We start from the raw sequence: 13,843 nt of genomic DNA, 5'->3' as shown, positions 1-13,843 counted from the left end.
GCAGGTAGCTGCTAGACAAAAATCAGGACATAATAATCCAAGTACTAAAAAGTTAGGGCAGGGGTAAGAGGATGAGATCAAGAAAAAAGGGTTAAGAGAATGTGGGCTGATCCCTAGGTGAGGTGTAGTTTTGGTTCAGCCTTCTAAAACTAGAAGCTTATCTTCATTATTTAGAAAGGAAACTTTCGAGTATTTTCATTAATTCAAAAGATTTTATGAGATGTGATCTAGTGACAGTATGAAAAAAAAATCAAAGCCCACATCTGTTTTACTTAACAGGAAGCAGTGATTTAGATGCGGCACATAAACTCCTAGAATGAGGAGAGCACTGTGCTCCCAGTGGGCCACAGCCTTTCCCTATAAAAAAATCTCAGGAGTTTCTTAGAGTCCAAAGAACTGTGGTCATGGTGGCAGTCAACACCTGTCCTTAATGGTTCACGGGAAACATTACACTTAGTCATCCAAAATATCTTCATCCAGGTTGATGTCTGTTGTGTCAATATCTTCTAATTCCAAATTATCCAGATCTTCTAGTTCGAGTAAACTCTGCAAAGAAAAGAGTTATTGGTAGGTAACTTTTTGAAATTTATCTGATTCCTGATCAAAAGAGAACCAAAGCAAGAGTCAAGAGGGGCATTTTCTCATTTCAAAGCCCCTGCTCTGAAAGTGATTATGTCATTGAAATAAAGAGGCCTGCACATCCTGTGGCCATTCATGAGGAGGGAGGAGTGAGCCTGGGGTTCCCATGGGAAGTTTGGGTATAATGTCCTACCTTTTCTTCTTTGTTGGCTGTGTGGGAGGTCACAATAACTGGAGTAGGAGAAGCAGGTTTCCCATTAAGTTCCTGAAAGCCCAAGTGGAGAGAATAGAAAGATGAAGGAATTTGTTCAGGTAATTTTCCCCCAAGGAAAGGCTGTTCAGGATTAGGAAGTGGGACATGGTACTTAAAATGAACAAATCTTAACCAGATTATCTGATTAAGATACTCTACTGACCTGCTGAGCTGCAGATCTTGAGGGCTGAAAGCCTTTTGCCTCTTCCATAACATTTCTTTCTTCATTTGGCTATCAGAATAACGCAATGATGAATAAAGCAGTGTAATCTGAAGTCCTAATTCATCTATGGACTTGGCCTAAATCCCAGATATTAGCTCTCAATCCACCAATAATGTATATAAATTATAAAAGAGGCCTGGCTCCCTGGCAACTCACCGTGACAAGTGGGTACTGCTTGGCCGGCCACAGATCAGCATGTGTTTCCTTCACCCATTCTTCCACAACAAAGGCTTCTTTTAATCCAGGAAAAAGGTTTTCGTACTCTGTTGGATCAGCAAGGGATTCTGCTGCTTTCTGATTGACTTTTGAAAGATTTTCTCTCCAGAGTTTTACCACCCTGTTGTAGGTATCACGAAACCAAAGGGAAAGTGAGTTAAGTGTGCTCTAGTTTTTATCTGAACCATTTGTTCCTAAAATTAAAAGTCTGTACCTTGAAACCTGACTAGGTAAGTAAGTCCGGGCCAGGAAGGCAGCTTCTGGCAGTCGGCCAGTTCTAATCAGGAGTTCCAGGCAAGCATCAAGCCTAAAGATTAAAAAGGAGAGGCACTAATTATCAAGAATAAACAACGAAGTGTAGATGTAGTGTTGCAAAGTCAGCACTTCCTCCCCAGCTTCCACACATACTCCTCATTTCTGTCACTGAGCCATTAACTGGTCAGCACCAGTGTGTTACATAATCAGTGGACTCCAAGAGTGTGAGGGGTAGGGCAGTTGGTGACCATTTTCAATCTCCTAATAACCTATTTTAACAATTCCTAAGAAGAACCTAAGGGGGCTTTTCAAGACCAGCTAAGGCAGCTTATAAGCAAGCACATTTTAAGAGCTTTCAGGGGATATGGGAGCAGAAACTCGGTTTCACAAGTGGGAACATCGAGGGTGGTGTCTTGAGTGTGGGCTGTGTGCAGCAATGTAGTGATGTCCAGCAGGGCAATGTCCTAGTGTCTATTTGGTTTCTTTTTCGAAGTTTCATAAAGCGGATAATGTGTTTTAGAAGTCGTGTGTTTTTGAAAAAAACAAAACACAGGTTTTTGGATATTAGAAAGGTAGCAGTACATATACCACACACATTACCTACCACCCTCAGCATCAAATAAAAGTCATAGACAGTATTTTGCAGGAACACATGAATACTAAATATGATAAAAACAAGTGGCATAAGAGCAACTAATAATAGTATTTCAGAGTTTAGGTCAGGTTTTGCTATCAAGTAAGTTATAAAAAACTTTCAGGATATTTTTGGGTTTTTGAATTATGGACCTATTCCTACACATATGCAAATTTACAAACACATTATAAATACACATTGGGGTGCACAAGGTTTCTATAATGAAGCATGAGGTTTAAATGAATGCAGCGCAAGGTTAATGAATACTTCATGTTTTACTTCATAATATGGTCAGCTAATGTTGAGATGATCTGGTCTGCACTGACTGCTAAACTTTCAGAAGTATATGACATTTTTATGCTTTACAGTTGGGACTCAAATCTAGAAGTAACTGGCATCCTAAACCCCTTTATTCTTGCCGTGGACAGGTCAGAATTACCCAATTTGGGCAAAATTACTTGCCTTTTGAGTACTATGGGAGCATCACAACAGCCTCCTGCCATGGGAAAATAAAATGGCTCAGGCAGGGAGAGGCAGGGCTTTTGAGAAACGGCTTTCACGTTTCTCTCAGTCCAAACGTCCTTGAACAGCTCATTTTGCTCAGACATTTCGACCAAATTGGTAAGAACATCCCTTGCTGAAGGCCAGTGCCACCAAGGTAGGACTGTCCTCCAACTGCCCCTACTAGCCAGGGTCTAGGCCGGGCATCCATCCGTCTCTTTCCAGGGTTTGTTCCTCTCTCAACCACCCTCAAAGTCCGCGAGTGCGGAAATCAGTGCTTTAAATTACTACACTCACCTTTTAGACCTTGATTTGATACTTACTTGCCCTGTAAAAAGTAGCTCATGAATGCCACATTATTCTTGCCGTCTCTCTCCGCACCCTCTGCTAGTTTATTCACCATACTAGCATTTCCAGAGGCGGTGGCCAAGAGCAACAGACCCCCGTAATCCTGTGCATGGTGCAGGCACTCCTGGGCAAGGCCAAACTGACATTTACTAATGGCAAGTTCAGCAAGTTGTTTCCACTTCTGCTCTGACTGTAAGAAAGAGTTTCCAAGTAAACACATCTATGGAAATAAACATTTGAGTTTTCAACATCAATATTCTTCTGTTAACCTGAGTATTACTGTGCTGATAATGGGAGATATTTTACACATATACTGAGCTGTGCTTGTTAAATTGGTTCTATCAATCAAAATAAGAATGTAGTGACAAAATGTGTAATGAGAAAACAAGTTATTCGCATATACAAAATTCAAACACAAATCAATTTTAATGATGCATGAATAATCATCAAACCCATGTTATTTTTATTTTGTAATTACCCAGTAAAACTAAAAGTAATACTATCTAATTGGAATTTTAAGGTAATTAGATTGTAAGTATTTTAATGAATGATTTCATACCATTTTTTGAAAGAATAAAATTATTTCATACATCCTTAAATATTTAACAGTAATATTATCTGTCATTTGTAGCTTCTCAGAAATCAAAATACTACACATTTAGATTATCTTAACATAGCTGAAATTTATTTAGCACATTTGAAATGAATTTACCAATAAATACTACATGTAAACCATGGTTGGGGGCCCCTCGATATGTAACAGTTCATTAAAATGTCATTAAATTGTGTCAAAATATTAAAATCTTTCTTTAAAACCAACAACTTTCTCACTAATTTGGGATACTGGCAAATTAGTGCTTTGTCTGCACTCCTAGAGTTCCCAGACTATAATATCTAATATCTTACATCTTTTGCAAAACAGATCTCATATAAGCTATGAAAACATTTTTTCCTCTTTTTTTTTTGAATGTTTATTTTTGAGAGAGCACAAGTGGGGGAGGGGCAGAGAAGGGGTGGGGTGGGGGGAGATAGGATCGGAAGCAGGCTCTGTGCTGACATGGGGCTCAAACTGAGGAACCACAAGATCATGACCTGAGCTGAAGTCAGACGCTCAACCAACTAAGCCACCCAGGTGCCCCCAAAACACTTCTTAAATCAGAATGCTAAGAATATCTGCAGTAAAATCCATTTAATTTAAAGACAAATAAAATGCATTTTTTAAAAAATCAAAGAGAGGCACTAACGTCATCAAAGAGTGTCACTAATGTACATTTCGGAAAACTTTAATGAAGAGAACTTACACTAAATACACGTAAGTACCTACTGACTTTTGCATTAGTTATGAAAAATCATGACTTAGTACATACCTCTGCTTCTACTGCTAATTGGTATGCAATTTTTAGTTCTCCAAGCTGAAGAGCAAGTTCAAAGCGATGCTCAGGATCTGTGGATACTGTAAGAGCTTGTTGCTTGAAGCCCTAAACAGAGAACAGATGTAACAATGTGTGGGCAGTCTGTATGTGTAGATTTACAGTGCACACACAGCAAATCATCATTGATCCACTCCCTCTTGAACTAAGAATACCCTGCTGACATAGAAACCCCATGGCCTAAACAAAAGAAATAGAATACTCTTTAATGAGAAGACAGAAAAATTCAGGAGTCATTAAATTAATTGGTAAGAACCAACCTAGCCAGAGAGATTTCAGTCCCACAATGCTGTTTTCTAAGCAGTGAAAGTTGACTGATGCTAGCTAGCTAAACTCCTGTAAAACTGGTAAAATCAGAAATTCAAAAGTAAACAGCTGTCAAGAACAAGATTTTGGAAACTTGACTGAACAAGAACCATTTCAAAAAAAGAAAGGCACAGTGGTGTAGACCTAGCTGTTCATAATCTACTCACTAAGCTAGGCTTAGAGATCATCTAGTCCAGTCCCTCAAAGAAAAGCAAGTCAAATGTAAAAGTCTTCCTTTCAGTTTTTCGTAATCTAGGTCATCTGGCAAACATTTGCTTCCAGGTCCTAATGCCAATCAGGTATCCTTACCTAGGACTTTACTATTGGTCTTACATCCACTTTATTTATCAGCCAGCATTCCAGAGGGCAGGAAATCTAAAACTGTCTTCCATTTTCCACTGTGTCATAAAAACAGGCTTTAAAACCAACTACTGTAATTACCAAATTAGCTTCTCCTCTAAGAGTACTGATGGGAGTCTACACTATGGGCAAGTTCTTCAGCTTTATGGATGCGGTGTGTTGGACAAAGCTCAGACTTCAAGAGACTTCACTGGAATGAGGAACAATGCTCAGTTACAGGGTGGTTGAGAGGGAGGAACTGGGCAGCTTTCCAAGTTCTGGCTGGATCTTCAGGATGGCTGTATCACTGTGTTTAAAATGTTTTAACTTCCCAGACTATCCAAGCTGTCCCTCCTCTCATTCATCCATCTGAACAATGTAAACAAGGCATGCTGAATAATCTGCATACTCCTTTTCTTTCCTAGCAACTGGTGTAAATAATAAAAATCCAAGAACAGAGTATATAAGATCTATGGAACTCATCAGACATAAGCAAAGCAGATGAAATTAGGTGGACTAAATAAACTTTTGTTTTCCCCCAAACCCCCACTGAAATGACACTAAAAGGATTCTTTTTTTAGGAAACAAATTCTTTTTTAAAAAGTATTTATTTAGAGAGAGAGTGGGAGAGGGGCAGAGACAGAATCCCAAACAGGCTCAGCGCTGTCAGTGCAGAGCCCTACATGGGGCTTGATCCAAGGAACTATGAGATCATGACCTGAGCTGAAATTAAGAATTGGAAACAACCCAACTGAGCCACCCAGGTGCCACTAGGGCATAAATTCCTTAGGATACAGAAAGACAGAGGAGACCTCTGTAACAAAATTTTGGAAGCTAGAAAACTGGCAGAGGAATTTAAACAGTTAAAACACTAAAGACAACTAATCCTAAATCAGGAGTGAGGACAGCATAGAAACAACTTCATTCACACATCAAGATCCCCAGTGGCATCTCATGGAAGGCAATGCTAAAATAAACAAAACTGCCTGAAAGTCTCTGTAACAAGCAGGTAAGAAATAAGATACCCCAGGTCCCCACTCCTCTCCTCCCCCAACCTCTGGACACACACAGAAGACAGCAAGTTTATTCCTCGAAGAGGATAAACTAGAGGGTCTCCAGTCTGAGGGATACCTTATACATCTTTCGAGAGGAAAATAGGAAATTATGAGAAAAGAGATTCAGACTAAATGAAATACCAGATGCTGAGACACCAACCTGTTTTCTACTTTGCATCCAGAATGATGGTGATTTAAGCTCAATCTTACCCCTTGGGCTGTAAACCCTAACCAGCCTAAGGGGTAACACTTACTAAAATATCAACAACCTGCAAGCTATATGTCAGCTAGAACAGTACCTGGTGCAATGTTAAGTGTTCATTAAATTCACAAGATGAACATATGGACCTTGAGCATCCCTAATCAAATGGCCCAGCCACATCCATAATGTGAAGTCCATACCGAGCAAGACCTCTCACAAATTCAGGCCTTTTATCTGCTTCTTAGACCTCTCCTCTTAAATGAGGGCCCAAGGATCGTCAGATGCATGAAGAAAATCTCTAACAGGAAAGGCACAGATCAAAATGAACCAATAACAGCAACTTGAAGGAAGCATACCATGAAGGAATAAAAGAAAACCTCAAAACAACAAAACCTATCATTCAGACCCTGAGAGAAGTAAACTTTCATCCATACACAAGAATAAGATTTTAAAAGTACAATAATAACAAAATGAGACTAGTGTAGGAGGCCTAACATTTCACTAACAGTTCCACAAAGAATACAGAAAGCTAAGGAAGGACATCATCAGAGAAATGAATCAAGAAAATCTCTCAGAAATAAGTGTCCAATTAAATAAGCTTGTCTAATACCCAAAAAAATGAATTTGTTCATAATTGACCTCTACCAAGGCCCACCATCATAATATTTCAGAACAATAGGGACAAGGTCCAAAAAGCTTCCAGAAAGAAAAAACAGATCAGGTACCAAGATCAGTAATATAAACCAGTAACACTTCAATAATAACTAGAAGCTAGACGGCAATGGAACAAATGCCTTCAAAATTTTGAGAGAGAATTGCCTCCAGCCTAGAATTCTGTATCTAGTTAAATAGTCAAACATGTTTTAGAGGAGAACAATGGCAGTTTCGGATAATCAAGGTCACAAAAAACTTTACTTCCAATAATAATCCTTCTCTCAGAAAACTACTGAAGGACATGCTCCAGCCAGATAAGGGAGTAAACCAGCAAAGAAGATAGGGGATACAGGAAACAATGGATCCAACTGAGAGGCAAAAGGAAGGCCCAACCTGATGGTGAGGGGATATCCATGATGATAGGAGATTTCAAGGAAATCTGGAGAACCACCAGAATCTAGTGAGAATTAACTGTAAATACACAGAAAAATAAGCAAAGGAAAAAAGACAACTCCAGGGAAAACAAACAATTGCAGGAAGGGAAAGCTACACTATACTAAATAGCTCAGCTGTGAGCAGTGTCTACAATAGCTCTAAAAATGTAAACACTGAAAACTGATGTAATCAAAATCATCCAACTATAGTGGGAGGAGGACAGAAAAATGGCATGTATGTTGTATAAGTAGCAGGAGAGAGAAAGGTAAACCCTCATCTTCTACAGAGTGTTAAGTCACAAGAAATGCCTAAAGCTCAGTAACAGCATACGTTATCTAGAGACGTAGAAATAAATTCCAAGAGAATCAACCAAAAGAATTAAACTTCTACTTCCTTTAGGAAGAAGATATGATAGAGGGAAGGAAGTGCTGCTTTTTTTCCTTGAGCCTTAAAGAACTTTGTACTTTGTGCACAACTTTGACTTAAAAACACTCCATTAAGAAAAAAACCTACCACCAATGCTAAATTTTATGTATATTTTACAATTAAAAAAAAGAAAGAAAGAAAAAGAAAAGCCTGCTAGGATAGAGAGAGAAAATGCAGGGCAGAAATGAAAATATTGATAGAGTGGAAAAGAAGTCTACAGAAAGAGAAGACTGATAATCATTTCCAACAATTAAAGAAGGTACTAAGGGCATTAAGAAAGGACAAGGAAGAATATAATAAGTGACTTAAGTTTATAGGAGAAATTCCACTGCCATAAGGAAATCAGTGGCAATAAAGAAATAGTATTTTCAAATCCACATTAACATTCTTTTAAATTACTGGTTTAAAGAAAAAAACCCACAAAAGAAAACAGGCAAAAAGACAAAACAAAATCCTTTTACCTGCTTTTCCAGAAAGTGTGCAACTCTGGTCCTCTGTTCTTTTGGAATGGTAGGAAGAACTTTATCAGCCATGCTAAAATCCCTTCTCATGACAGCTGTCTGGTATTCCAGCACTGAAACCAAGAGAGAGTAGCTAACGATGTTCAGTTCTTTATCCCCCAGATAAAGCCTGTTGTCTTTAGGAATATAGCCCAGAAGATACATTGTTCTGTAATAGAAACAGAAACTAATTCAGGAGTAGGCCCAAATTAGTAGGTACACATACACATACACACACACACACACACACACACACGCTACCTCTTGCTCAAAATCTTTCCACTTTGATGCAATTTTGATCAACAACAGCCCATCTATTAAAACTCTAACACTGAAAAATCAGGCCCATCACTGCTACAGGCCAGCAATAAGTTTCGTTTAAAAAAAAAAAAAGAAAAGAAAAGCATAATTTTAAATTCAGGATGCTTAAGACACAAGCAAAGCAATTCTCAGTTACCTATCCAAGTGGGCAATGGTGACTATTTCTCCTCCAACATAATAATTTAATCTGTTCACAGAACTCGTGTAAATGAAGCAGTCGCCTACCCACAGCCCTGTTTTCACAATTTCCTGAATCTCACCAAGAACCTACAGAGAGAAAAGAGTCTATTATTACCTTATTCAGCATTAGAAATCCGGTTACAAAAACTGAATATGATTGGGGGTGATAAGGGAGATTAAGAAATGCAAAGTAAAATCCTACTTCAAGAAAGAAAATATTTCCCTGGAATTTCTATCTTCTTTTTTCATTTAAAAACAGATTCCTGGATGAGTATTGATAACATAAAATCTCACTGCTGCATCAAAGCTGTGATCTAAAAAGTGTTGATCTAAATTTCTTATATACATGAAACTGGAATAGGAAGTATTTCATAAAATCTTCCAGGAACATCTCCACAATAGGTGATTTATCTTTACCATTTGAGAGCTCATTTAAATCACTGGGTAAAATGTCTTAAGACCAAAACACCTTCTAATTTCCTTACTGAAAGATATCAAAGTCATCTGAAGATTCCCTAAAATCAAAGTACAAATAAATATCTTTTAAACATATATACTTTCAAACTCTGATCTTTGAGCCAAGGCTTTAATCTTCACATTTCACCAGACTTCCTTAAATGTTTACTTTCCTCAAACCTAACTTGACAGAATGTTAAAATCAGTGAAGTTAGGTTACATGAATATAAATCATTTAAGAACGAAGGTAAAGTTGTGCTGATGCAGTCACCTCAAAGGCATCTTCAATGCCATCTTCTGTAACTCCTTCATGTGTTTCCTGTGCAGCCAAGACTTTCTCCGACAGATACTTAAGGATAAAAAATGACTCCTCGGTGGCAATACAGACCAGCTCTCCAGAGTCAGACCAGAAAATCTACGACATGACAAACAGAATAGACAAATGGTTTCGGATTTCCGAGTGGTATGACAAACTGCATACACTTTGTTTCTTACAAGATTCGTCTTAGGACAGTAAGTACGCATTGAACAATTTTATGTAGTGCATAGCGGGTATATACATACGTACACAGATACACGAACACACATATATATGTACACACACGTGTATGTATATGCACTTAGAGGGTGGGCTGGGCTATTTGGTCTAGAAATGGAAAGACTAAAGGGAGACAGGAAGGAAACTGTCAGTGAACAGTGGATATAATGTAATTTAGGAGCAGCAGCCTATTCGCTATTGCTCTAGAACAGTGTTTCTCAGCCTTTTTTTTTCCCATTATCACCCACATCCACCCACCCAGGAATGTTTTTAGACATTTTTCTCCTAATCACCCTCACCTACAAAATTTTAAATCCATAGATACTATATATATATTATACATATACAATTATATAATACATGTTATATATAAAATTATATAACATATGCACACTGTATATACACACATATATATACTTGCATAACATATAAATACATGTGAATATCTATGCTTTATAGATAAAATTTTCTTCATCCTCAAGAAGCAATTTTTGCCGTTGGGGTACTAGTGCTCACTGAGAATGCATGCTATAAAAGATAGAACCAGGACCCAAGAGAGGTGGATTGGTCTCCAAAGAATTTTGTTACAATGAAAGCTGTCAAAGAAGCAGGTAGTTCCATAAGGTAGAAAACTTTGTCACTGGAGACATTTACCTAAAGTTTAAATAGCATCAGGGAAACTATGAAAAGGCTTTCTGATCTGATCCTGGATCTTTCCAAGTCAAGACCTTTCTGACTTCTTGTCTTCAAAGCAGGCTTTTCATACTGTCAAACGCCATTTAAAATATGAATAGCACTTGGCATTTGTATAAGTTTTCCTGCTTTTCAAAATACCCAATGTCTACCACCTCATTCAAATACTGCAAGTCTGATTTTCTAAGCAATCTTGAAGTAAATGACACTGTGTCCAACACAATGGAACCAGGACAGCTGGGTACAAGGACATTTCTTTGCCTCAGGGACTCAGAGCTCCTCACAAAGTTACACATTCTAAAAGTGACAGTGGAGGGAAAACTCACATGTTTGGGCTGAATTTCAATTCTGCGTATGAGTTCTGTATTGTCCCAGTCATAGAAAGCTAAGCCGTTTACAGATCTGACTCCCAATAAGAAGCCTCCATAGATACCTGAAAAGAAAAAAGATTTTTGGGTAGATGTTTCTGAGCCATTGCAAAGCTTCTAAAAATCTATCATTTATAAATAGCACTCACTTTCTGCTCCAAAATCTGGTTTAAAGGATTTTTTTTCCTTAAAGTTCTTAAATATCTTTACAACACTGTTGCTCTCTCTTATTGCGTATCTGGGGGGAAAAGGAAGGCAAACACAGCATGTTATATACCAAACCATACTTCCATCGAATGTCAGAAATATCTGACATTCTTGAGTATACTTGAGTAATGACTTATGAGTTTCACACTGTCTGTTACACAAATTATTAGGGTTTACAAGCTATTTTAAAAACTGAGAAAGACCCAACATCCCTCAGTAGATGAGTGATTAAACCAACTGTGGTACATTCATGCGATGGAACACTGCTCTGCAAAAAAGGCGACCAGTTACTGAATCATGCAACAACATGGACGAATCCCAAAAATACTGTGCTGAACAGAAGAAGCCAGACATATAGACTGGATATTGGAGTTTCATGTATATGAAACTCTAAAGACAAATCTAATCCACATGGTGAGAAAAAGCAGATCAGTGACTGGGGCCAGGGAACTGACTATTAAGGGAAAACGAGGATTTTCTGGGGATGGTAGAAATGTTCTCTGTCTTTGTGCTGGCGGTTATAGATTGTATACATTTGCCTAAAGTCACTGAAATGTTCACTTAAAATAGTACATTTAATTCTGTATAAATTATACTTCAATAAAGGCAACTTAAAAAATAAAAACTTTTGTTAAGTGGCTCAAGAAGTTAGCCACATTTGGCAACAACTTACAACACTGTGTATATTCAGGCGTCTTGAAAAAGGGGGACTGTGGCTGTTGCTGGACATTCAAGAGTATTTAAGAAAGTGATCTGATGAGTGTTCCTATCAAGATAGGAAAGATGCTGAATAGGACCTTAGCTGGATAAAGCTAAAAAAAAAAGTGAACTATCAAAACAGAGAGGTATGGTGAGAGAAGTAAGAACTCATGAACTATAATTTTGTTTAGGATGGTTAACAAAATACATTTAGAAATGGAACTGTGTATATATGAGTGTATTTAGGAAATTTATGAAAAGATCAAAACCAATTCCTACTCTCAGTGTATCTTTTGTTAAAAAATTTAAAAACATGCATCTTATATGCAACACTGAGGCTCAGGTTAGTCTGTTGAGGGCAGGGGCAATAAAAAAATATGGAGGAAACAAAACTAAGAAAACTATGAAGATGTACATCAGTTGTGTGGTCAGGTGGGGGGATTGGGGAGAAGTCCTGGTGTTTATTATGAGCACAAAAAGGAATCAAAAAAGAACCACTCAGTAACCAGTATCTAATATAAATAATTACAAGAAATTATAAATAACCAGTATCTAATATGATAATTCAGAGTTAAATGATTTTTCCTGTTTTTAATAAGAAAATTTTATGAACACTCTAAATTCAAACAGAATTTGTTTTAAATATAGGGGGTGGGTAACATCACAGAAAACACATTTTAAAGAAGATTCAATGAAGTTAGCATCAAGATGACATCAGACTGTAGTCTCTCCCAACTAGCTCGGGATCCTAGCAGCAGCTCAGGACATCAGCTCATAGGGAAAGCCTACCTCGTCTTGAGCCCATAAGCACCAGGCCCAAATGCAGGCTCCATCAAGGAAATGGGTGCTGGGCCCCCAGTTTAATGGGATTAGTGGATCAGCCTGAGTGAGCCTGCTGCATACTGAACACAGAAAGGGCAAAGACAGCTCTGGTGAGAACTGTTCTTGAAAGGCAGAAGCACAGCCAACACCGAGCCCTGGGAACATGATTCATACAGCCGCACACAGATGACCCATCTGCAGTCAGGGCCAGCGGGACAGCACAAGCCAAAACTTACTCTGAAGAATCATGGGCCCATGCAAACTCCTGGGCAGATCCAAAGCTCTTGTTTCTCAGGGCCATTGCTGTATAGATGATGTACTCGCCATCACCACACACCACGACAAACCTGGAAATTATGGAAGCCAGAGAGAGAGAGTAGGATCACTGACATGTGGAAGTTATGAAACACTGATTCCTCTGCATAATAAAATATTTCTGATGACAAATGCTACTTCGGTTGACTTTTTTAAAATTTTTTTTTTTTTAACGTTTATTTATTTTTGAGACAGAGAGAGACAGAGCATGAATGGGGGAGGGCCAGAGAGAAGGAGACACAGAATCTGAAACAGGCTCCAGGCTCTGAGCTGTCAGCACAGAGCCTGACGCGGGGCTCGAACTCGTGAACCACGAGATCATGACCTGAGCTGAAGTCGGCCGCTCAACCGACTGAGCCACCCAGTCGCCCCTTCAGTTGACGTTTATAATTGAATCTAATATCTTCTGAAGTTACACATTTCTTCAAATACAGAGCTAGACATAAATATTTTATCAACAAATTCCAAAACATATCATGAACATGGGCATTTGCTAAAAATCTTACTGCAGTGGCCTTCTCTTATAAGCAAAGGAGACTTGAGGCAGGAAGACAAGAATGGCTGCTGATGCACAGGGGGAGGATTCTAATAACACAACGGATACTTGTTGAGCACCAAGATGCCTAGAACTTTGCTCATTACATTTACACCATTAGGAGGCACTATTTGTTGCAAGACTATCTTAATTTTAAAGCACATCACTCAAATGAATAAAAATACTCATTTTTAATGACTTATCAAAATAGAGTATTTTAACATTTAAATAATCAGTAAAAACAGGATGTTGCACAGTCGAGTAACATTTTCTCCACAGATATAAAACAACTCTATTTAAAGTTGCATTGGCTGTATTGGCTGCTACCAGATTGCTAATGCTGAAATGCAAAA

At 38.2% G+C, this 13,843-nt stretch overlaps 1 protein-coding gene across 1 annotated transcript in view; it reads right to left on the bottom strand.

Moving 5' to 3' along the window:
• Positions 1-192: 192 nt before the first annotated feature.
• The window catches only part of COPB2 (COPI coat complex subunit beta 2), a 30,916-nt gene continuing 17,265 nt past the window's right edge, over positions 193-13,843 (bottom strand). Inside the window, exons 10-22 of the mRNA XM_015083222.3 lie at positions 12,877-12,987; positions 11,062-11,150; positions 10,871-10,977; positions 9,585-9,728; positions 8,814-8,944; positions 8,318-8,525; positions 4,377-4,487; positions 2,985-3,199; positions 1,486-1,578; positions 1,212-1,392; positions 996-1,064; positions 773-844; positions 193-546 (exon numbers count right to left, since the gene is read on the bottom strand). Coding sequence (XP_014938708.1) covers positions 454-546; positions 773-844; positions 996-1,064; positions 1,212-1,392; positions 1,486-1,578; positions 2,985-3,199; positions 4,377-4,487; positions 8,318-8,525; positions 8,814-8,944; positions 9,585-9,728; positions 10,871-10,977; positions 11,062-11,150; positions 12,877-12,987 — 1,624 coding nt within the window. The 3' untranslated portion in view covers positions 193-453. The remainder of the gene's footprint in view (positions 547-772; positions 845-995; positions 1,065-1,211; positions 1,393-1,485; positions 1,579-2,984; positions 3,200-4,376; positions 4,488-8,317; positions 8,526-8,813; positions 8,945-9,584; positions 9,729-10,870; positions 10,978-11,061; positions 11,151-12,876; positions 12,988-13,843) is intronic.

This window comes from Acinonyx jubatus, chromosome C2, assembly GCF_027475565.1.
Source record: "Acinonyx jubatus isolate Ajub_Pintada_27869175 chromosome C2, VMU_Ajub_asm_v1.0, whole genome shotgun sequence".
Taxonomy (NCBI): domain Eukaryota; kingdom Metazoa; phylum Chordata; class Mammalia; order Carnivora; family Felidae; genus Acinonyx; species Acinonyx jubatus.
The sequence above is the reverse complement of the archived record's forward strand: the minus strand, read 5'-3'. Positions and strand labels throughout refer to the sequence as shown.